The sequence below is a fragment of the Pituophis catenifer genome, unplaced genomic scaffold (assembly GCF_029215685.1).
Source record: "Pituophis catenifer annectens isolate HBS135680 unplaced genomic scaffold, rPitCat1.0.hap2 SCAF_3, whole genome shotgun sequence".
In the NCBI taxonomy this organism is placed as follows: domain Eukaryota; kingdom Metazoa; phylum Chordata; class Lepidosauria; order Squamata; family Colubridae; genus Pituophis; species Pituophis catenifer.
The window spans coordinates 175,049,983-175,074,054 of NW_027256883.1; the positions used below are offsets into that span (position 1 = coordinate 175,049,983).

The 24,072-nt window shown below is 36.9% G+C and overlaps 1 protein-coding gene across 2 annotated transcripts in view; it reads left to right on the forward strand.

Annotated features, from left to right (window-relative positions):
- Positions 1 to 20,123, forward strand: part of RAP1A (RAP1A, member of RAS oncogene family) — a 101,214-nt gene extending 81,091 nt beyond the window's left edge. For both annotated transcript variants that reach the window (XM_070941570.1, XM_070941571.1), the window contains 3 exons: positions 11,496 to 11,639; positions 17,042 to 17,157; positions 19,394 to 20,123. In XM_070941570.1, the coding sequence (XP_070797671.1) occupies positions 11,496 to 11,639; positions 17,042 to 17,128 (231 nt within the window). In that variant the 3' untranslated portion in view covers positions 17,129 to 17,157; positions 19,394 to 20,123. The remainder of the gene's footprint in view (positions 1 to 11,495; positions 11,640 to 17,041; positions 17,158 to 19,393) is intronic.
- Positions 20,124 to 24,072: the final 3,949 nt, after the last annotated feature.

Sequence of the window (24,072 nt, forward strand, 5' to 3'; positions counted from 1 at the left end):
TACAACAACACAGAGACTCCTAGAGAGGCTCTGGAGGCTGGGGACAGCAAAAAATCTCACTTCCTGTCCAACCACAAGTTGGGAAATGGGCCGTTTCTGGCCTCTGGAGGGCCTCCGAGGGGGTGGGGAAGGCTGTTTTTGCCTTCCCTAGACTCATAGAGAGGATCTGGAGCCAGGTGAGAAAGAAAAATGGGCCTACAGGAACATCGCATGCCAGGGGGAGGGGGATTCGCATGTGCGGGGGCGGGGCACATAGAATTATGGGTGTGGGCAGGTGCGTGCGTGAACCTCCCCGCCCCCCCCCCCCGTCCTGGCACGCAATGGCAAAAAGGTTAGCCATCACTGACATAGAATAACAAGGTTGAAAAAGACTCTTCTACTCCAATCCCCTACTCAAGCAGGACACCCTATACCTGTGATGGCGAATCTATGACACGCGTGCCAGAGGTGGCACACAGAGCCCTCTCTGTGGGCACGTGTACCATCACCCCAGCTCAGCCAGCTGGTCGTTGAGTTTCTGGCGCTCTGGTGTGCGCGCCTTCTGGTTTGGGCACTGTGTGCCAAAAAGGTTTGCCATCACTGCCCTATACCATTCTGGACAAGCAGTAATCCAATCTCTTCTTAAAAACTTCTAGTGTTGGAGGACCCACAACTTTTGGAGGCAAGGCATTCCACTGGTTAATTGTTCTCACTGTCAGGGAATTTCTCCTTAATCGTAGGTTTGATGTGTTTGTGATAATCTTCCACCCATTATTTCTTGTCCTGCCCTCAGGTGCTTTGGAGAATAGATTCTCTTCTCAGAAATAGCCCGTCGAACATGGGAAGACTGTAATCATATCACTCTTAGTTTTTCTCTTTGTTAGACTAGATATACCTAGTTCCCACAACCGTTCATATGGTTTAGCCTCCAGACCCCTTAGCATCTTCATTGATCTTTTCTGCACTCTTTCTATAGCTTTAGCATCTTTTTTGTATCATGGGACCAGAACTGATGCAGTATTCCAATGTAGTGTGGTGTTAACAGTGCAGTATAAAGTGTTACTATCACTTCATGTGCTCTTGAAACTATCCCTCTGTTGATGCAGCCTAGAATTGCACTGGTTTGGGTTTTTTTGGCAGTTGCAGCACACTGCTGGCTCATACTTAAGTCATTGTTCATTAGGACACCTAGATCCCTGTTATAGTCACTAGTGTTGAGCTACTACCTATTTTATACCTCTGTATTTGGGTTTTCATGCCTAAGTCTAAGACCTTTTCTCAGCACCAAATTGCATTTTGTTAGATAGGGCCCAGTGTTCAAGTTTATCAAGATCCTTCTGTATCTTGAGCCTATCTTCTAAAGTATTGACTATTCCCCCCAGCTTGGTTTTATCTGCAAATTTGATGGGTTCTCTATCTAGCCCCTCATCTAAATCATTTATGAAGATGTTGAAGAGTACTGGGATTAAGCTTGGGGTATTCCACTACATGATTCCCTCCATGTAGATGTAGTTACATTGAGGACTACACATTGAGTTTCCAGAATGCATTTTCCCCCTTTTTGAAGACTGGAACTATATCAGCTCTTTTCCAGTCCTCTGGTATTTCACCAGTGCGCCAGGGGTTTTGAAAGATTATGTTCAGTGGTTCCGAGATCACGTCTGCCAGCTCTTTCAGAACTCTGGGATGTAATTCCATCTGATTCTGGCAGTTTTAATTCATTCTCAAAAGAATTGTCTAATCCTTTCTAAATGAATTTCCTTCACATACTTGATGCATGTAATATATGAAGTTGTCAGTTTGTCTGGCCATTTTGCAGAATTTGCTTTATAACCAATTTAGGAAGCAGTCCTATGACTTTTGGCAATACTTTGGGTTAAGCTGGCTTTGGATGCAGCATAATTTCTGTTCTGTTACTGGGAATTTCTGTTCTCTTACTGCCAACAAGATAGGATACCTCTTGACAGAATGATCCCCTTTGCAGTAGTAGAAAGTTCAGCTGGATGGAACCAAAGTCTCAGTGTTTTAGATATGTTGTAGGATTCTAAGGCATTCTGTTCCTCTGTCACCTCTCCAGGCCTGAAACTAATTTACCTCCCCTAACAGTGGGGCAATAAGAAATACAAGGAAGAAAATTAGAAGTTGTGGTCCCAACCATCTATTTAAGGGACATTGAGTCTTGGATGCAGCAGTCACTGAACTATAGAATATAAATTTTCAGTCCCCCCCTCACATTCCATTTATATTTTTTCCACTACAGAATTTGTGCTGTTTCCTAAATATATTGCTGAATCCAAGTTGTGCTTTTTCCTATATATGTTTTTCTGCATTATCTCTTAAACTGCTACTTAAATAAAAATATTGGTGTACATTTTCATTATTAATAATAATTACCAAGGATTCTGAACTTGTTAAGTGCTTATCAAAGAGACATACATGCATTATGTCAGGCTTCAGAAAACAGCATTGACCAAATATATTTCATAAAACTGCTTAGTACTATATCTTTTATTTATTTGTTTATTTTATGCTACTCTAGGCAGAAGAATCTGAGCAGTTTACAGTTCTGTGTTTAATTGTAGGATTACAATCAATAGTTCACCACAGTGGTGAAATCCAATTTTTTTTACTACCTGTTCTGTGGGCGTGGCTTGGTGGGCGTGGTAGGGGAAGGATACTGCAAAATTTCCATTCCCACTCCAGGGGAAGGATACTGCAAAAATCCTCATTCCCTCCCCACTCCTGGGGGAAGGATATTGCAAAATCTCCATTTCCACCCCACTCTGGGGCCAGCCAGAGGTGGTATTTGCTGGTTCTCCGAACTACTCAAAATTTCTGCTACCAGTTCTCCAAACTGTTTAAAATTTCTGCTACCGGTTCTCCAGAACCTCTCAGAACCTGCTGGATTTCACCCCTGGTTCACCACCCCTCTGCCCACAACAGCCAACAGAACAAAACTACTCTAATTCCATCCTCTTAGAACACTTATCTTCTGGATATTGTTTCACCTTCCACCTGTCTCAAAAAACTAGTTTTCAGAAACTTAGTCAGTCTCTTAGCAAGATAGGGAAGGCTGTTCCAAAGACATAGGATTGGCCCTGAGAAGGCACAGCAGTAGAGTCCTTAATGATGACATTTTTTCTGTGACTGGACCAGGGGTAAAATCTAAAATTTGTTACTACTGGTTCTGTGGGCGTGGCTTGGTAGTGGTAGGGGTAATGTGACTGGGTGGGCGTGGCCAACTTTTTTTTTTTTTTACTTTTAAAAGCATTTTTTCTACAACCTTAAGAGGTTGTAGAAAAAAAAATGCTTTTAGAAGCCTCTGATGATCAGGCAGCTCAGCTGGGATTGTCAGAGGCTTTTTTTTTTATTGAAAAAGTTTTTCAAATACAGATTTTTCCCCATTTTTCCCCCCTCCACCCTAACCCCCCCCTCCCCCTCCCCTCCCCCCATGGCTTCTCCAAAATAAAATCCAAATTAACATCAAATTATATAATACTTTACCATCCTTTTACACCACCCCCCACATGCTAACCATTTCTTTCTAACATTATTATTATAGCCCCCCTATACTATACTATACATTTCAAAGCAACCTTCAGCTATAAAACTATATAATAAATCCTAATTTGGCATTTATTCAATTCATAATCTACCCATTTCCTCCACCCCCAAACATATATCTCTTAATTCAAATCTTTTGCATATATTTATATCTAAACATAACATCCCTTTTCCTAAACTAAACAATCAATAACCCATCTCCACCCATTTTCCTACAGGTCTAACATACATAATATTTTTAATATCTTTGTTCTTCTGCCCACACCACACCACTAAAAGATACTTCCATATATAAATAAAATCCTCAGATGACTTTAAATTTGTAATCCATATAATATCTTCTGTAATGTCTTTCAACTGGATTATTAATTCTATCACCCATATTAGGGTAATATCAGGTTCAGCTTCCAACAGTATATTCAGTATCTTCAATTACCATCTGCCCCCATCAATAATAAGTATTTTCATATATAAAAAACCACCCGAGTGACTTTATATTTATATTCCATGTAGTATCTTCTGTAGTGTCTTTTATCTAGATTGTTCATTCCAACCACCACATTGGGGTAACAACCAGATCTTCTGCATGCCCCAATCCCATAGATCTCTTGCCACATAACTCAACATATACGTAATCCATTTTTCAAAGAGTCCAAAATAGAAAATTCCAATCCACTCAATCAGAGGCCATCTTCCACATCCCAAAAGCACCAGCATTGCAGAGATCTGTTATTCTTCTCAAAATAGTATAAGTCAATAATTTGCCTCAGTTATATTTTCATGTATCAGCCTTCTATAAATCCCGCTTATTATATTTAGTAGCCTCTTAAGTAACTGGCATTAGACTGTTGTTTAGTTTAAAATTTTTTAGTTTTGTAGGACCTGCTTCTTCTTTTCTTGGCTTTTTGTGGTTTAGATCTCCATCCTAGTTGCCTTTCTAGAACTTGCATATCAGCTGATTGATTTCCATGCTGGTCTATAACTTGATAAGACATCACATTAAAAATCCAAAGCCGCCTCTCTTGTATTTATAGGTAATCCAGCTATAACCTCTGAAGGAGAATCCAAAAGCGGCTCATCCAAAAGGGCCTCTGCAACTTGTTGTTTTTCCATTACCTCCATCTCCATCTGCTTAGCCTGAGTTTCAATCTCTTGTTCATTTTGCTTTTCTTTATTCCCCTCCTGTATTCCTAACACTGATGGCATACATGGAGATGTTGGATCCATTTTAAAAACCTTGTAGTAAAATTCTTCCGCTTTTTCAACAGTATTTAGTTGATATCTTTCTCCTTGATATCTCAATATTATACCAACTGGAGCATCCCACCTAAATGGGATGTTTTGTTTCTTTAGCTCAGTCACCAAAAATCCAAAGTCCTTTCTATCTTTTAACATCTTGGACGGCAGCTCTTTATATATCCAAATCTTCCTTCCGTTCCTTTCCAGAGTGGAGTTAAAAGACTTTTGCACAATATCATTTCTTATTACTCTTATCAGTAAAGTAAATCACCACATCTCTAGGCAATTGTCTTTGCTTTGCAACCCAAGAATTCACTCTTAAAAATATAATAAAAAATTAAAAAAAAAAAAAAGAATTCACTCTGTAGACCTTATCAATCCTACAGGATACCTCTTCAGGACTAACCTTTAAAATCCCAGCCAGAACTTCAGCAGACATCTTTCTCAAGTCATCTCTGTTATTTTCCTGTATTCCCCTCATTCTGACTGCAAATTCCATGGACCTGTATTGCATCATTATGATTTCTTTTTCAATCCTTTGTTTTATATTGTCTGCATTGTAAATCTTGTGGTCAGCTTCCTTTATTTTAGACTTTACTTCTGAGCTATTGTCTTGAATATTTATCAAATCATTTTCAATTCTTTGTATTTTATTGTCCAAATTATAAAACTTATTATCAGCTTCCTTCATTTTAGACTCTAATTCTAAGTTGGTATCATTATCCATCTTTACAACTATTTCTGAAAAAGTTTTCAAAGCTGTTACAATCTGTTGTTTCAGGTTGGCATATTTTCGTTGTACCAACTCTTTAATTTCCTGCCTGAATTTTTCAAGATTCTGGTTCACAATCTCATCATGTCTTGCCATCTCTTCCAAAACAAATTCCTTTAGGTCTTTAAAACCATTCTTCTGAATCTGCAAGCTCAAAACTTGTTCATATGATTTGTAAATGGGGGAGCCCCCCCCCCCCCCGCTACTTGTTTGTCTGGCTTTGTCAGTTTTAACACCATCCTGCCACACAGACAAACTCTTTTTAAAGAAAAAGACTTCTCTCCAAATGGTATCAATATCAAGTCTCTAAGAAGGAAGAAACATAAAGTAGAAATTTTTCTCTTCAATACTAGCCAGCGCTGTTATTTCAGATACTTTGTAACGTATTAAACTATTCAGGCAGAAGGACTTTCGCTTTCAGCTTTCTTCTTCTCAAGCCTCAGCCAGTCGCCATTTTAAACTTTTTTTCTTCGCTTTTAAAATCACTTATAGAATTGTTAAAAATACTTGCGATTTAGGGTCCCAAATCCGGATTTCATCCTGTTTGTTTAGACAATCTGTTAATTTTCATTAATTGGATTGGTCCCGTCGCCTGGCTCTGCAAAAAGCAGAGTTCCCCCGAAGCCCGGAGCAACGGCGAGCTGAATAGGGAGCCACATTCTGCTTCCTCCCCAAGAGTAATAAAAAACTCTGGGGAGTTTGCAGAGGGCTCTACCTGTCCTCGCCGGCTCTATCTCACGTCTCCTCAAGGAGACGGAGTTTTTCGAGCAGTCTCTCAGCTGTAGAGACGGCTCTTTACAGGCAACGAGGCTGGCGGTCCCGAAAGACCGTCTGGCGGCGACGGAAGCCAAACCGGAAGCCCATCAGAGGCTTTTAAATGCATTTTTTTTCTACAACCTCTTTGGCTGAAGAGGTTGCAGAAAAAAAATGCTTTTAAAAGCCTCTGACGATCGCAGCTGAACCGTGTGATCATCAGAGTCTTTTTTTTTTTTTTACTTTTAAAAGGATTTTTTCGGCCGAAGAGGTTGTGGAAAAAATGCTTTTAAAAGTAAACAAAAATCCCAACCTCTGATGACCGCGCGGCTCAGCTGGGCATGGGGGGGGGGCACAGAGATTTTTGCTACCGGTTCTCCGAACCACCCGCCGCCATCGCTACCACATCGGGCGATCCGGTCCGAACCTGGAGCATTTCATCCCTGCACTGGACTTATGATATACCTTCTCTCCCTGAGTTCACAAGACAGGCAGATTCCATCTGGAGTGAACATTGTGTTATAAAGAATCTCAAAAAACAATGTATTTGTTTACTGCAGGTTTTTTTATTGACCTAAGTCTATCCTTATTTCCTCAAGAGTAACCATTGTTTTATGATGGAAGTTGTGATTCTGACAAAAAAGCATCCAGTCTTTTGCATCGTGGGGAAAGAAAGTTGGAGAAAAGTCATGTTTAACATTTGTGCTTAGAGTGGTTGTACAAAATTTTATGTTCAGAAGTAATGTTTCTATTACTTAGTTTGGCCCAGGATACTTCAGTATTTGAGCTGTTTTCAGTCACATTTGAAAACATTTGCTACTGTTCCATCCATAGTCTAGTGATGTGAGTTTTTGTGTGAGTGTTTGTGTGTGTGTGAATATAAATATCTTATTTAACTCATTTTCCAACCAAAATGACTGATCATGTTGCTTTTTTTTCTCTTTATGGTAACTACTTACTTATTGCATTAAGCCTTGGTAGAAGCATTAACACATTGCCAATTCTTACTATAGACAGGGGAAAAACATTACTATATTTGTTTATAGTATGAGCATCTCTCTGCCTTTCTCTGGGAGCTGAATTGCTATTTAGTATTTTATCTACTAAATGGGATAACAAGTGAAAAAAAGCAATGATAATAAGAAGGTGTATATGTGACTATATTGTACTGTACACTTCTCCAGCACACAGCTGTGGAACAGGTATTGTATTACAGTCATTACTGTTCATTGTATAATCCAAGTTAATATGGTTTGGAATTCACACTCAGTTATTTGGCATTCTAACTATTGCAAGTTACCATATTTTTCAGACTATAAGACGCACAACCCCCAAATAGTGGGTGGAAATGTCTGTGTGGCTTATACAGTGAATATTGCTGTGGGGGAGAATATTGCTGTGCTGTGGTGCGGTGCCGATCAGCTGTTCTAGAATGGACCACAACAGCGAAGGGGCCGCAGTGGCGAACAGGCTGCAGTGGCAAATTGGCGGATGGGCTGTGGCGGCAAATGGACTGTGGCAAACAGGCTGTGGCGGTGGCAAATGGGCTGCGGTGGTGGTGAATGGGCCGCAGCTAATAGGCTACAGCAAATGGACCAGATGAATACCGGATGGATGCTGGGAGGCAGCAGCAGATTTTTTTTTTCTTGTTTTCCTCCCCAAAAGCTAGGTGCGTCTTATAGTCCAGAGCGTTTTATAGTCTGAAAAATAAGGTATATTATGAATTGGTAATAGCATTCCATTATGAACAGCCCTTCTAGATTAGATTAAATGCTTACTTTTTTCAGTGTTCTGCTTCTATTAGGCTTTATTATTTAGGCTTTTAAAATGCCTAAATTTTAAAGCCTATTATTTAGGCTTTTAAAATGCCTAAAGCTAGAATACTACGTATTTTTCCCTTTCCCCAAAATTGGAATAACTAAGACTGCAGCTGAAACTGAAGACTACATAGTTCCATTGGAAATGGAAATAATTTTTAATACGAAAAATATCAAGAATTCAATATTTTATCCTAGAAATATCAATTACACAAAATATCCATTATTTTGGCAGTACATTTTACTATTAATGGGATAATATTGATCTAATCTGGTCTTTCCCAGGCATTCTAGAGTTGAACCACAAATGAGAAATTGGGATCTAACTTTCCTTTGCTTGAAATGGAATCATAATTTTGTTTTTATGAATATAGTTATAAACTTCCCTGCTACAGAGATGAATAAAATGAATGAATGAATGAAGTTTCCCTTCAATTCTTCTCCGTCAGAGTAGGGAAATTAAAATGGACAAGTGGAACTGGATAACATATCCCAGTCTCTGTCTAACAAATTAGATGTGATAAGGCTGAAGATGGCTTTATTTTGAAATCAGAAAATACTGTATTTAAATTGTTATTGTTGAAGAATAACCTACTAAAATACATGAGTAGAGGGATTTTAGTTCTGTATTTCTGCTTTTCTAATGTTATACCAATCATTGTTTCATTTTCTTTTCTATAAGCTTTTGCTACCCATTCTGGCTTAAGTAGATACTTGTAAAACTAATTTTCCTTAAAATAGGGATTATTTTTCTTACAGAGCCTTTGAAACCCAATTCTTTTCTAAGCATTTAAGTCAAAGTCTTATAGCTTCTGAAGTTGTTTTCACCCATGAAGTAAGACTTTTATCAGATGATACATCAAATGAATTAGATTGAAGACTAGTTCCATAATTCTGCTTGTTTCTGATTTTTCGTTTTTACTAACACATTACTTTTCAGGCTTTAATATGCTAAAATGTTCTCATTTGTACTGTTGTGAATGACATTGCCAAGGAACATGAATGACTTTAAAATATAGTATAACTTCTTTTAATCAAAATGCTTTCTCTTCTATTTGGAATATTACATTTTCAAAACAATAAGTTAATAGTCAGCTTGAAGTAAGTTAGATACTATCAGTGTGGAGTAATTGAGAATACGTAGCACCACAATGTTCATACTTTACTTAAATTCAGAACCTGTTCAATATTCATTATTAGGTTGTAATTTGAAGCACAGGTATGCAAGCTAAAATGACGGATTTTCACAAAGCATAAAAAGCTTGCTGAGAGGCAGGTCCTATTCATGTTCATCACTTACTTATCTGTCTCCTACAAAAAACAAATTTTGCCAATGTGTGGAAATTATCTCTATATCTGATAGTCACCCAGAGTTGGAAAGTCCATTATCATTCTCCATAGATAAACATGGATTTTCCCATATCCTGTCCAGTTTAGCCAGGCTTAAAAATGCTGTTAGGACCAATATTTATAGAGTAATCTCTTTTCTTTCCACTCTCTCATTCTGTGGGTCAGGTTTTAATTGTAATAGTCAGGCCAGCCTCTACTATATCTTGGCTCTCGGCAAAAAATTTAGTGACAGTAATTTTTGTATTTGCTTCTGAATATAGTGGAGAAAACAACTCCTTTAGATGTCAAGTACAAAATTGCTAGCAAGTACAAAATTCATTGTTATTTACATTTTTGTTCATGAGCTTTAAATTGTCCGTGCTCATGCCAAACCTTAGAGATAATTTATTTTGTAAAATCCTTTAGCTTTTTACATCAGCTCTCAGTTTCTTATGAAGTGCCATCCTTTTCTAGAGTAAATAAAAGTTTAGGGTATTGTACGTTTTATAGATTGCATTCTCATCAAACTGTAGGAACTAATGTGGAGGAAAGTAATCCTTTGTAATTTCCTCCTTCCCACCTCAAACATCCATAATTTGGCAGGGTCTTTATCAAGGGAATCTCAATGTCTACTGTTCAAATATATGAATGGTATATGAAACTGGGGGTTGAAGTTCAAAACTGGTGTCAAAGATTATCCTCTTTTCATGAACTCATTGGGATTTATACATCTCCTTTTGATGTTTGGATTGCACTGCAGAGAATGCAAATGTAATCTAATTAAAACAAAATATAATTCAATTTTCAATTCAATTCAATTCAATTTGAAATAGAATGTAAAATCAGAACATCAAGACTCGAGGGCCGGACTGCAGACTCTGACAGACTCAGATATTCATAATGTTCTTGCAAATTTAGTCTATTGTGTACTGTATTGTGTTTCTGTGAGATATTTTGGAGGAAGGGGGAAGCAATATTTGTTTTACTTTTTTAAACTAATGGACATTTGTAGATTGTCTACTGTAATTAATATTTTCAGAACTGAGTTTTGAATTTTGAAGCCTCCAAAATAGCTTGATTTTAAAAATGCTTTCTTTTAAAATACATTATTTGCTTGTGTAAGATTTTCCTTTTAATCTTCACTCGGCAAGTGGTCAAATAGAGGAACAAAAGATCTCTGTTGATAGAAAGAATTAATAGTAATGCATTTTAATGCATTCTGTTCCTCATTTTATTTCTGCAAACATAACTTGTCAATAATGGTGATTCTATTATAGAATTGCAAAACAAATAGCTAGAGATGTCCACCCATCATACAATCATTTTTGGGGAAAGAGAGGTGTATTAATATCTACCTAATTTTTCCCCTGGGAGCTCAAAGCAGTGTATGGGGCAGTCTTTTAATTTTATGCCCACAACAGCAATTCTGTGAGGTAAACTTGACTGAGAGAGCATGATTAGCCCCAATCATTTGATGGGTTCAGAGGGAACTAGAATATCCCTTGTCACAAGTTCAGCACCTCAATTAGTGTGCTACCAGACTTCACAAACTCCTTTGGGGTGTTATATCTCAATTCAATGAAGATTAAAACTGAAGGTCTTATCTATCTATCTGTCTACCTATCTTTTTTGTTTTAATTGAATTTTTCACCTTTACCCAACTTGGGGTGGTGGGAGGAAAGCTTATAATAGTACTAATAATGTGTAGCTGAACAAACACAAAACCCCCTGTATTCCTTAGAAATTAAATGAAGTAGATCTAGAGAACTAAAGATGGGATTGTGCATTAAACACCAGCAAGGAAGTAAGCAAACAAAACTTTTTTATCTTTTGATATTATCCTGATTACATTGCCCTGATAATTATGAATTGTTTTAACAATTATTAAATAAAAGGCAAGAACGTTTGGTAAGTTCATTGATATGCTTACTTTCTCATGACAGGAGACTAGCCAGCAATTTTTTTCAGGCCAGCCCAAAGTAAGGAACTTAAGCATTTATTTTATTGTCAGTTACATATACATTTCTTTTCTCTTTGTACAGGTACCCATGATTCTGGTTGGCAATAAATGTGATCTGGAAGATGAACGAGTAGTTGGCAAAGAACAGGGACAGAATTTAGCAAGACAGTGGTGTAACTGTGCCTTTCTAGAGTCATCTGCAAAGTCTAAAATCAATGTTAATGAGGTAATATTGGTTGATTTTTCAGAAGGCATTGTATTACCTGGCTTGTAAACATGAATATATTTTCTATTTGTATAGTTCTGTTGCATTTTTGCCAGTAGAATCTCTCAGAAATGTTCCCTTTAATGTGCCAGTCTAAAGGAAGCTTTTCAGATAATCACCATTGATACTTTTGTTCCAAAAATTAAATTAATTAACAGTGAAAATTGCCCCATCAAAGCATATAAGCCTACATTGCTGTCTGTTAATGTTTTCTTCTCTAATGTATAAGTGATAATAAATTCTATTATTTCATTAAGAAGACAAAACAAATGTCTGAAGAGAAATACCTTTATCTCCTGATGAGCAGATGGAGGTATTCTTATTAAATGATGAATACTCAGGTATTTTGAAGGCAGTAGCATTGTTTTTTTTATTATTTATTTATAGCTTTACAGTACTGATAGAAACTGTTTGGTGCCTTCAGTGAATGGTTAATTTTCTTCCTTTCATATATGCATGTATCATTACATATGTATATAATGATATGCTGTATTTTTTACATTCTTTGATTTGGATTGTAAATGAACAAATTAATATAAATAGACCTGTGTGTAAAAAAAAATTAGGTAACGAGTTTATAATGCCACCCAACTCCACTGGCTCTGGATAGCAAAATAATAATTTAGCATGCCTACACACATCTCATGGACATCCATGAGCATAGTTTTAACATTTTAAAAATAGTTTTAAGATATATGGCACACCCTTGGTTGTCACTCATGCTGTTGCATTCTGGTCCAACGGTGGGTTCTCATCCATCATTAATAGCCATACTACAAGAGGAAATTTGTAGTAATCCAACTTTGAGATTACTACAGCCTGGGTTCACTCAGCTAAATATACTGTCTAGCAATAGTACAGTGGTGGGATTCAATTTTTTTAACAACCGGTTCTGTGGGCGTGGCTTAGTTGGAGGTGTGGCTTGGTGGTCATGCGACTGGGTGGGTGTGGCTAGCTGGTCATGTGACTGGGTGGGTGTGGCTAGCTGGTCATGTGACCGGGTGGGTGCGGCTAGCTGCATAGGGACTACTCAGAGGGCTGAAAAAAGTCATTTCTGACTGGTCCTCGTACTTTTGACCGGTCCTCACACTTATGACCATCTTCACATTTATGCCCGTTGCGGCATTCTTAACAACCATGTCACTTATTTCTCTTCATCATAGTGACAACTATCTTTTTTGTGTATTAATCAATATGAACATGAATATTCCAATTATTTTCATGCAATCCAATTTCTTACAAATCAATTAATTATATTTACCAATAATAATAAACCAAATAATTTCCCCTATATATTCCTCCAAACTACAACTTAACCATTTCTGATTTCAACACAATATACAATTAATAGTATCTCAATTATTACAATTCCCTAGTTATATAGAGCTTTTTTTCTTTTGTCTTTTAAAATCTTGAACTCTCCTCTTTTGCCCTAAATTTCCCATTGTTTGCACCTACCTGTTTTGGTGAGGAGAAAGAAAAAGAAATCTCTCTCCCTGCCTCATTTTGTTACGTTGCAGCAGAGCCTGCTTTACTTTCATTTTCCTTTTAGCTAGGGAAAAAAAAAATCTGCTCGACCACTCTTTGCAGCAAGCAAAGAGCTTGCAAAACAAGAGCTTGCAAATGAGCCTGCAAAACAGCTGAGAGCGAATCAGCTGAGAGTCGGAGGCCGATCTAATCATGCTAATTAACCTATGCTGAAACTGAGAGAGGCTGATTTTTCTTGCTGTTTGCTTGCAAGGAGGTAAGTGTTGCGAGGCACAGGTCAAAGGGGGGGCCACCCTCCTTGCCACTTAGCCCCCCTGTCGCCCCCCTGTCACCCCCCTTTGCCTCCAGCGTCCCTCTTGCCGCCCCCCTTGCCGTTTACCGTCCCCAGGGAGCGGTACCGCCCACTTTGGCAACCACTGGCTTAACTACTTAACAACCGGTTCTACCAAAGTAGAATCCCACCACTGGGTCTACCCATTTATATTTGCAGGCGTCAGTCTACTCATTTCTTTTCTTTTAATACTGATCAGCTGTAGGGTGGCTCTTTGAAGCCCCGCAGCAGCTGCGAGGCCAATAAAATTATAAAAAAACACCGAACCCCCTAGAACCGGCAGAATCCCACCACTGCAATAGTGCCACATCGAGGAGGACTCACAAGTTGTGAACCTGGTCCTTAAAGTTGAGTGCAGCCCTGTTCAAGTAAGTGGGCCATGTTCACAACAGGATCAGCAAGATATTAAATAAATGCCTGAATCATAAGACATACGGGGCAGCTTTTCCTAAATTGCCATGCTGGGTGTAATAATGAAGTTATAATCCAGTGCAACTGGAAACTATCATGTTATGCAAGATTGGTAGTAATGTGTCTTGATAAGACTAGAAATACAAGTTTTAGGATCTCCAAAAAGCACTCCAAAAGTTAACAAGGTATCCCAGGAGAACATGAATTGCTTATTGGTTACTAAGCTCAGTATATGCACTAATAAATTAAATAGACATTGTCATCTAGTGAATGAACTTTTTAATATACTTGTCTGCATTTATTTTGAAGATGAAAATATGTACTCCCTTGTTTTTCTTGTTGCTGTTCTCTTTCCCATCTCTTGCTCTGTTTTATTTTTCTTTTTGAGAAGACTAGTCAAGTTTCTGTACTGACCTTTAATATTCTTTGGATTCTGCCAAGACTATGGAACTGCTAAAGATTGCATTATTATTTTATGTTTTGGAAGCAAGAAGTGACTTCCTCTTGTAATTTCCATTTTTCAGAATCAAAACGGGGTTTTATCCAAAAGAGCTATTGTCATACTTGCTTTGATTTTCTTAAACAAGAGCCACTATGGAAAGCACACTTTGCCAATCTAGTTCTGAACAGTAGAATAAAAGAGAAGTCAGCCTTCCTTCCTTAGGAAAGGAAAATTGGACTTCTGGTTCCCATCCTTCACAAGTACAATAGTTAAAGAAATTTCAGCTCTAAGTGTGAATTATAAACTTAAAGTCTAACATAGCATTGGATAGCATTTCTAGGAACTCATTTTTCTTGCTTTTGTTGTTGCAATCAATATTTTTTAACAAATCTAAAGGATCTGTATGTCATATTTGACAGTATGAAGTTAAGGCTTAAATATGCTGTCTGCTAGGGCATTTCAGTCTCCCAGGATACATTATTTCATTTTGGAAAAGTGAGACTTTAATAGTACCATTAAATGATAGATTACCGAAATCATATATATCAAACATTTCACACAATCTTAAAAGGTCTCAACAAATCCAACTGGTTTTAACACATTGCAGTTGTTAATTGATAAAGTGTTTGTAATCTGTCTCACATGTAAACTAAATCTGCATAACTAATCTCTCCCGCCCCACATCTAATCCCATTTTAAATCCTACAGTACATCAGTGTAACCACTTTATGTATTTGATGAAGTGAGCTGCAGCTCACAAAAGTTTATTATTTTTAATAAAACGTATTAATCCTTATTCTTAGGGGAGGGTTATTCTTTTTTCTTCTGGAGGGAAGGGCTTTGGAAATACTACATTATATAGGGCTATCAGGATTGCCCTCTCATTTACTCTCATTTACTAGGAAAATGGATTGTGCTTTCACAAACCATGAAGCAAATGATGATTTCAAAGGAACATTTGAACTCTGAAGTTCATGTTACCAGATTCTACGTTTTTGTAGAACGTGGATTTTTTTTCCCATAAAAATGAACTGGTGGAATGACTCAACCCTGAATGTTTAAAAATTAAATAATTTATTAATAAAAACAATAATGCTAACAATTACATTAAAACAAAAATAATCAGGGACTTCACATAATTAAATAATAATTTAAATAAATAAATGTATTATTAATAAATTAAATAAATCCTCTAGAAGATGCAGTTGCTTTAAGGATCTTCGCTGGTTGTCCCTACTTAGGAGTGAAGGTGAAGGACATGGAAACAAAATAGGAGGATCCTTGAAACAGCCACTTTCAGAGGATGTAGCTACTTTGTATTAATTCATTTCCTTAGGTCTGGTTCAAATATTTAGAATAGTCTTAATAAATGATTAGTAGTAAGTTGGAACGTCTTTGAGGCATCATTATCAGAAAACATAGTAGGTGCTGTCTGCCTATTCCGCCGAAATCTTTTCTCAAATCTGTTCATTGCAATCTTTGACCTCTAAGCTTAATGAACATCTAGCAAGAAGCTGTCAAGTTGACCTTATTAGAGTGCTGATATGTTTTGCTTGGCTGACATCAGAAACTCATATAACTGTTTATAGAATATTATTGTATTGAGTAAAAGAGATGCTGGTTTTATCATGCTTTTAGAAAACGCTTGGTTATACTTTAGGGCTTTTTAAGATAATATCAAGGCACTAATTTCGGGATTTTGCAGTTCACAAAATACTAAAGCTTGTTGGAATCTTCAGAGTGTCCAGGGATGGAATAAAAAATGAGTTAAATTACATTTTAATTGAAGAGAATATACATGACTCAGGGTTGAACAATAGCATCCTTGGTGTTCTCTGAGCTTAGATTGCTTATACTGATGATGTTACTAGTTGGGTAATGAAACATCTATAAGCGAACGACCAAGTTCAGAGAGCACAGACAACTTTGCCTTAAATGAAGTTTCCCTGAAGGTTGCATTACTACAGAGCTGACTTTTACAAGAACTGTGTCTGCAGTCTCTGAGAGAGGAAGGTGCCTTTATCCCCCAGACTATACCCATACCAATAAAATGTGACATTGGTGTTTATAGTTGCATATACAAGATGATCTATCTCCGAGAGCAATGCTTTGCAAGTGAAACACTTTGGCATTAATGATTTGTTAGACTTCTCTCAAGATTTCTTAGCACAGCTTTTGTTAGATTGACTATTCTTAGAAAGTGTTCATATGTCCTGCAAAAATTAACTCTTATAAGAGAGAGAGAAAGAGAGAGTGAAAGGGAGGCAAATAATTCTAATGGCATCGTGGTTTTACGTATACAGAATTTACATATGGACAGTAGCATATAATGTTTACAATAGCCAGTAGAATGGTACTATTTTTATAAGGATTTCTAGGATATGATACTGTCTTCGTTGAAGCAATACTCATTTAAAGTAATGGGAATATTTTAAAGAGCACTTTTTATTTTGTTTTGCATGTGCATAGTTTCCATGGTTAGGAAAGTCCCAGTAGGAAATCAACTAAATCTCTGTTTTAACTGAATTGTCTTCTGTTTTTGTGACAAATTCTTCTTTCTGACATCAGATTTCTTTCCACTTCTTTCTCACTTGATAACAGAACAAAGATGAATTTTTGTAAGAAGTTTCCATTCTATAAGACCCACTTCTCTAATTGCTCTCGGTGGTTTTTTATGTCCTTCTTTTGTAGATCTTTTATGATCTTGTCAGACAGATAAATAGAAAAACACCAGTGGAAAAGAAGAAGCCTAAAAAGAAGTCATGTCTGCTGCTTTAGACTCACAGCATGCAACAGCTCTGAGCCAGGTAAGGAAACACATTCCCTTCAGCTTTAGCCTTGTCAAAACTTGGGGACTTCTAAACGGGTTAGACTTTCATTACCAAAGTTCTCTGTCAGTTTGGCTGAACAGTCAAATCCAATTATTCTTTCTTGAGACATGTTTCTACTGACTTTACCCTGAAGCTACTCTGTTATGTAAGGGCAATTGCAGACCGTGGAACAGAAACTGCAGTGGAACTGAAAGCTGTTTTCTGTAAAGTTTTGGCAAGCATTCTTTCTAATTCAGAACTTCACAAAAAGATCATCCTTTAGTTTCAGAAGACTTGGATGCAACACTTTCACATTGTAAACATGACATGCACAACATTTGGTGTAGTGTTTTCTTCTGATAAATTATTCTTCTTTTATATATTGAATCTTCTTTAGCCAGAATCCTGCCACAAGTGCTTTTCTTTCTATTATAGATAAGTGTTATGTGATTACAGTATATCCTAGGATGTTCTCCATAATGGTGGAGACAGAAGCCAGGCATGGGTTGTACTTATCTGTTCAGATTGAAGGACTGAGTCTGTCAGAGTTGTCAAGTCCCGCCCTTGTTGCTAGGGGCTTCCAGCTTTTGACTCAGTCCTTCAGACTGGACAATCTCCCCATTCCTTGTTTTATATGTCATTAGATTTCTATCTCACTTTTCTGCCCATCTCTTCACACATTTGTTAGAAGTCTTGATTGCAGCTTTAATCTACAAACTCTAAAAGGATTAATATAGTATATAGATGGCAGTCTAACAATTTGTAAACAGATTTAGTAGTTGAGTAGTTTAAAATGCTTTTGGCCTGTTTTGTAAGGGAGAGGAATTAATATTGTTATATTATATTAATCAGCATTCAGCTAGTGAGGATGTAATGTGTATATTGTTAGATTTTTTTCTAAGGCACTTTTAAGGGACATGGTGGCTCAGTGGCTAAGATGCTGAGCTTGTCGATCAGAAGGTCAGCAGTTCAGCAGTTCGAATTCCTAGCACAGCGTAACGGAGTGAGCTCCCATTAGTTATCCTAGCTTCTGCCAACCTAACAGTTCGAAAGCACATAAAAATGCAAGTAGAAAAATAGGGACCACTTTGGTGGGAAGGTAACTGCGCTCCGTGCGCCTTCGGCATTTAGTCATGCCAGCCACATGACCATGGAGACGTCTTCGGACAACGCTGGGTCTTTGGCTTAGAAACGGAGGTGAGCACCATCCCTAAAGTCAGAAACAACTAGCATACACGTGCGGGGGAACCTTTACCTTTACCTAAGACACTTTTCTTTTTAATTTCTTGTTATGTTTTTTTCTTTTTCAATATTTTGGTATTTTGTATTTTATCTTTCCTTGAATAAACTAAATATTATTATACAAGCTCTAAAAGTGTTTCTACTCATGTGATTTATCTTTCCTGCCCAGTGCAAGAACTGAAACTTGGGGATGGGGGCATGCACAGTAAGGTTGTCTATTGTCCTAGTTCCCGCTCTGTTTGGTACTCTTGCGCTTTCAGAGGAAAATGGGGTCTTGAATTGAGGTATTTTGAGAAGTCAAAAGCTTACATAAATACCTGTAACATTTTAGTTGATTCAGTAAAAAACAGATTTATTGAATTGAAGTATTTATATCCCAACCTTCTGATGAAAAATGTTTTATGATGAATATGTATTATTATTGGCAAAAGATGCAATCAATAACACAAGGGCAAAGCAGCAGTGCAGAAATCATATACCCATCCTCTTCATACCCATCTCTCAACTGCTGTCTCCTATCCCATACCATTCCAGAAGGGCCCTCACCCCTAGGACTGACAGCTGTTGAAAGAAACTGAGAATCCCTCTGTGTATATGTTTGCTTGTACTCAAGTTTACAGTGATTAATCCATCAATAAATATGAGAAAATTAGAACTGTTTTAATCAGTGCTAAGTCTATACCAATGAAACTTCTTTAGGGAAAAAGTTTCCCAGTGTATTGATACTGAAATCTGAAGCATGGGGTGTAATCTGGAAAGTAAAAAAAAAAAAAAAAAGATAGCTTTCCCAGTTTAATTGACTCGAGATGTATTGGACAACAAGTCTCAGAATTCCCTGCCACTGGTGCTGATTGAAGATGACTGGTAGAGGACTCAATGTTCTTTTATGCTGCTACAGTAAATAAAACCCTGGTAGCTCACATTATACTTTTTTCCTAAAAAGTTTATTTTGACTTGGATGTTAATGTTTCCCTTTGACTTCTTTACCTAGGATCGCAGGAATGAAGAACTGTTGCCTAATTTGGAAAATGCCAGCATTCCAGAAATTCAAAAAAGCTACACCACAAATTGACATCATATCTGAAGAGGCTTCTGTTTTTATAAATTATGTGAAGAAATTAGATCTTACAATGGTTTGCACAAAGGTCCCTGAGGAAAAAAATAAGAAAATAAAATTGCTCTGTGTATATCTCTTGGAATTAAAGACAATAGTACTTCTCTTTTGCAATAGCAATTAACAAATGTGATAATAAATATAATTGACTCTAGTTGTATGATTATACAAGAGCATGGATGCATTTCAAATGTTAGATATTGCTACTATAATTTCATATTGACCTCTTCCCATAATCCTGTGCCCATCAAGCACTAAAAATGATCAGTCATTAATACTTGATATCTATCATGATAGATACAATTATACAAATTTTACTGTTCATATTCATTGCAGCGATAACTTTCCAAGTCATTGACTTCATTTTATATTTAAAAAGTTATGGACTATCATTATTTTCATTCTGCCCTATATTCTAATTAAAATTGTGCATTATGCTTTGGAAACAAATGGGTCTTTTATAGGAAAATAAACTGGGATAACTGATTTCTATGGCTTTGAAAGCTAAAATATATAATATACTAAACCAATTCTAATATTGCTTCTTGTGTTTTACTGTCACAGATTAAATTACAGCTTTTATGATTGATTAAATTTTAGTACATTTCCACTTTGTTTGTGTGTTACTCTTTTAGATTGCAAGTCTCGGTTTTTAATTGAAAAGGTGAAAAATATTGGTAATAGTAAATACACACTAGTAATTCCCACTTTGGTTGTACCAGAAAGTCTCTTACTGCACATGGTGCAAGCAGAAGTGGTTTGAAAATGCAGTTAAGAGTGTTTGTATAAGTAAACAATCATTAAAGAATGCCCACCATTGTATTAAACACAGTAACTAAAAAGTAATAATAGATTCAAATAGATACGATGGACCAGTAGATTATGAATGTAGGTACCTTTTAAGTTTTAATTCTGGAAACTAGTATAATATGTTCTCTAGTTTGCTTTTATGTTGGGTCCTATAATACAAATCTTTTGAAAAACTGTGGTTTGGAACGATAGCTACAATGCAATGGGAATGGGAAGAACATTTAACAACATCAGACTTGTATTTTTGCCTACAATTCAGGTTCATATGTGTCCTTCATGAGAGTTGTCCTTTAAATTCCAATAAACAGTATTCATGTGCCACCTAGTGGATATAAAAACAGAGTAAGCTTTTCCCTATTAGGGAAACTTTGATTGTAATATTGAAAAATACTGGTAATTCATTGAAATATTTCTTATTGTTGGAGAGAGGTAGGTTCTAGTTGCTGACCAGAAATTTTAGTAATCATATTAAACATGCAAATTCAGTAAAATTTCAGTTTTTCTAATGATATCTCCTGTTTGATCACCTAGGTGAGAGCTAAGCCACCTTCTACTAATGGATAAAAACATAGGTAATAAATGTGATATGTTATCATTAATTCTCTATTGTGAGGCTTCACTCTTTCCTCTGCTAAACTGAGAATGGACATATCTATGCCAGGAGAAATCAAGGAAGTCATAACATTTATTAAAAAGAGCTAGTTGTGGATACTATTGCAACGTCTTGCAGAAACCCTGATGTAGGCTCTCTTTACTAGGCAGAGAAATTGGATGTAGCAGACAAAAGTTATCCAGAAAGCTTGGTTCCTAAGAAGCCACCTGCCTTAATTTGACAGGCAAATTTCATCAATGTGTCCCAAGCTTCACCATTACATCAGCAGTGAAAGCTTTTGTGGTCTGTCACATCAGCCAAAGGTTGGCAGTACAGTGCCTGTCAGCACAACAATAGCTCTTCTCTTGATATGATCAAGGCCTTGGCATTCAACAACAACAACAAAATTTTAAAGTCCAAGCTTTTACCAGGCTACCAGGTCAGATGAAATGGTTTCCCTAGTAATTATGAGTAAAAAAAATGCCAACATCTCATGAAAGCTAGTAATGATGTAATTTATTTTCATTTTTATTGTGGCACCCAGGACATACATCACTTGCAATATCTTCACAGGGCCAAGTTACCTTTGGAGATCTATGTTATTTTTTTAAAGACTGAACTGCTTTTAACTGCCGCTGAAAGCAACAGAGTTTCAGGATCCATCTGCCACTCTCTCCCTTCTGAGGCCATCAGGCTTGCTTACCTGCTTGCCTCACAAAGCTACTCCTGGGTAAGTTTGGGTGAAGGGAGGAAAACAAGATGTAGGGCTCAGCAAGCAAACAATCAAATGAATACTTTAATAGCATCATGCAGCTTGTAAAACAAGCCTCAAATAACACATTTCTCAGTTTATGTTAAATAAGCTGTTTCACAACCTGCTAACACCACTTGGTTTCAAATTGTGGCTGGTTTGTGAAAAATGTGTGATAAGTCAAACTCCTTCCCACCCTATCCCCCAAAAAAATCACTTTGTGCATGACTCAGAGTAGAGTAAGTATAACTTTAGAAAGATCCAGAGAAACAAAAAGAGATGTGTATGCTCCTTAAGGATAATTTTAAAAGATAGTTGGCAGTATGTGATGTAAGAAATTGTGTATGTATTTTCCTCTTATTCAGAACATTGTTTTAAAAATACTTTAGAAGCTAAGCATTAGATGTTTTACTGTGAAGTAGATATTTTTGTTGGAGCCAGGAAATAGGGCTAAAATGAGTATGCTTGTCTTCTAGTCTCACTGGTTTTGATGGATTTTTTTTTTTTTGCCTAGTTTTTGTGATTTTGCCAACCTATGGCAGCCACTGGATTTTTTGTCAATGATTCACAGGCCTCCTAAATTTGGAGACTCCCTAATCTAACCCTAAACTGAAGTGGATTTCCCTGGACAGTTGAAGTGAAGTTTTCCTTTTTTTCTTTGAAACAATTCTTTTGCACAGCAGAAAGTATTTTCATTAACTGGAAAGGCGGAATGGAAATCATATGATGTTTTTCCATTTAAACCAAAATATTTTGAGCTTATCTCAGAACAAATTAGGGTTTATAGTAACTACTGGTAACTATTGTCAGTGTCTTCCACATCTTAGAATTAAGTGGAACCAATAGATTTAGAAGGTTAACTAATTAATGAAGTGAAGAATAGGCAAAACTGTTCTTAATGTGTTTAGTGTAAAGGCATATTTCTTTCCCAGTGAACAATAGAGCAGCATACTGAAATTCATTATATTGGTATTTATCTCTACCAGATGGCATGTGAAGGCAATTTTAGTGAAAGTGACTGCTGTTTGTTTCAGGAAAAGAATGCTTTGTATTTTTCAAATGGGATAAACATTTAACCCAAACTAGGTCTTTGAATTTCTTTAAAGAAAAACAACTTATTTTAGCAACAGCTTATGCAGTATTATATTTGTTACTCTTGAGAATTCCACAAGACTCTTGATTGTCATCACACCCTAATACAACTGAGATTTCCTATTCTATATCCCTTCCTACTAAATTTGTCAAGACCAAAGAACAGGGATAGTGCAAAGCCCTCAGACTAGTACACAGAGATGAAAGAAACTTTACTGGAAAAAAAATTGCTTCAGTGTGGGTAATTTGCCCCTAAACTACTTTTTATGGTTTCCTTTGCCCCCCCCCCCACAGCTACAATTTTTGCACATACATATTAATATTTGTGATTATTAAATGCATTGACTACCCAACTCCGTTGCAACTCTGTGAAAGGTATAATATATGAAACAATGCAGGCCACACACAAAAAATGTAATATTCCCCCTCTCTCCAAAACCTCCAATCCTAATTTTGCAGATCAGACAACCCAAAAGGTCCTTGCCATTCACTATAACCTAAGGTTTAAGAACAAAAACCAGTTCTTAATGGCTTGTCTCACTAATTTTAGGGTGAGGCCATCCCAGAGGACAAATATGACAGAAGTCACATCAGTTGATATTGCTTGGTCACTGCATCTGGAGCATGCTGGCTCTGTCAGATGTATAGGACAAACAGAAATTATGGAAGACAGACATCCCTCAAACAACTAGGACTTATGGAAGGAATGACTTTATATGTTTTAACCAGTATCTTAAATTTGTACCTGGAAGGCTACAGGTCACCAGTCAAGTTCATAAAGCAGAGATGTTCCATGGACATGCCCATAACGGTGGTGCTGCCACATTGTGGAACAGCCAATCCAAGACATTGTTGTCAGTTCTCTTCCAATTGAAGACAAGAAACCCAAACTGTAATGTATCTCCTAAACTAGGAGATACCTATTTAATATAAATAGGTTGAGTTATCTCCAAAAGCTAGGGGGAATGTAGCATGATCCACCATGCATGGCATAAGATCCATTTAATTTACCATGTTTTCCCCAAAATAAGACCCTGTCTTATATTTTTTTGAACCCTAAAATAAGTGCTTGGCCTTATTGCCATGCGCTCAAAAGCCCGATTCGGCTTATTATCAGGAGATGTTTTATTTTTGGGGAAAACGGGGTACATCCTTAACTCATCCACTGCAGCTTTCAGCCCGCCCACTCCCTATTTTTCTGTTTTTAAAACATAATTTTCAACAATAACAAACTACTGCAAATAAAGAAGAAACGTGGGGAAAATTCTGTAAGATAACCAAGAAAATGGTCAATGCATCTTTCCTTATTGA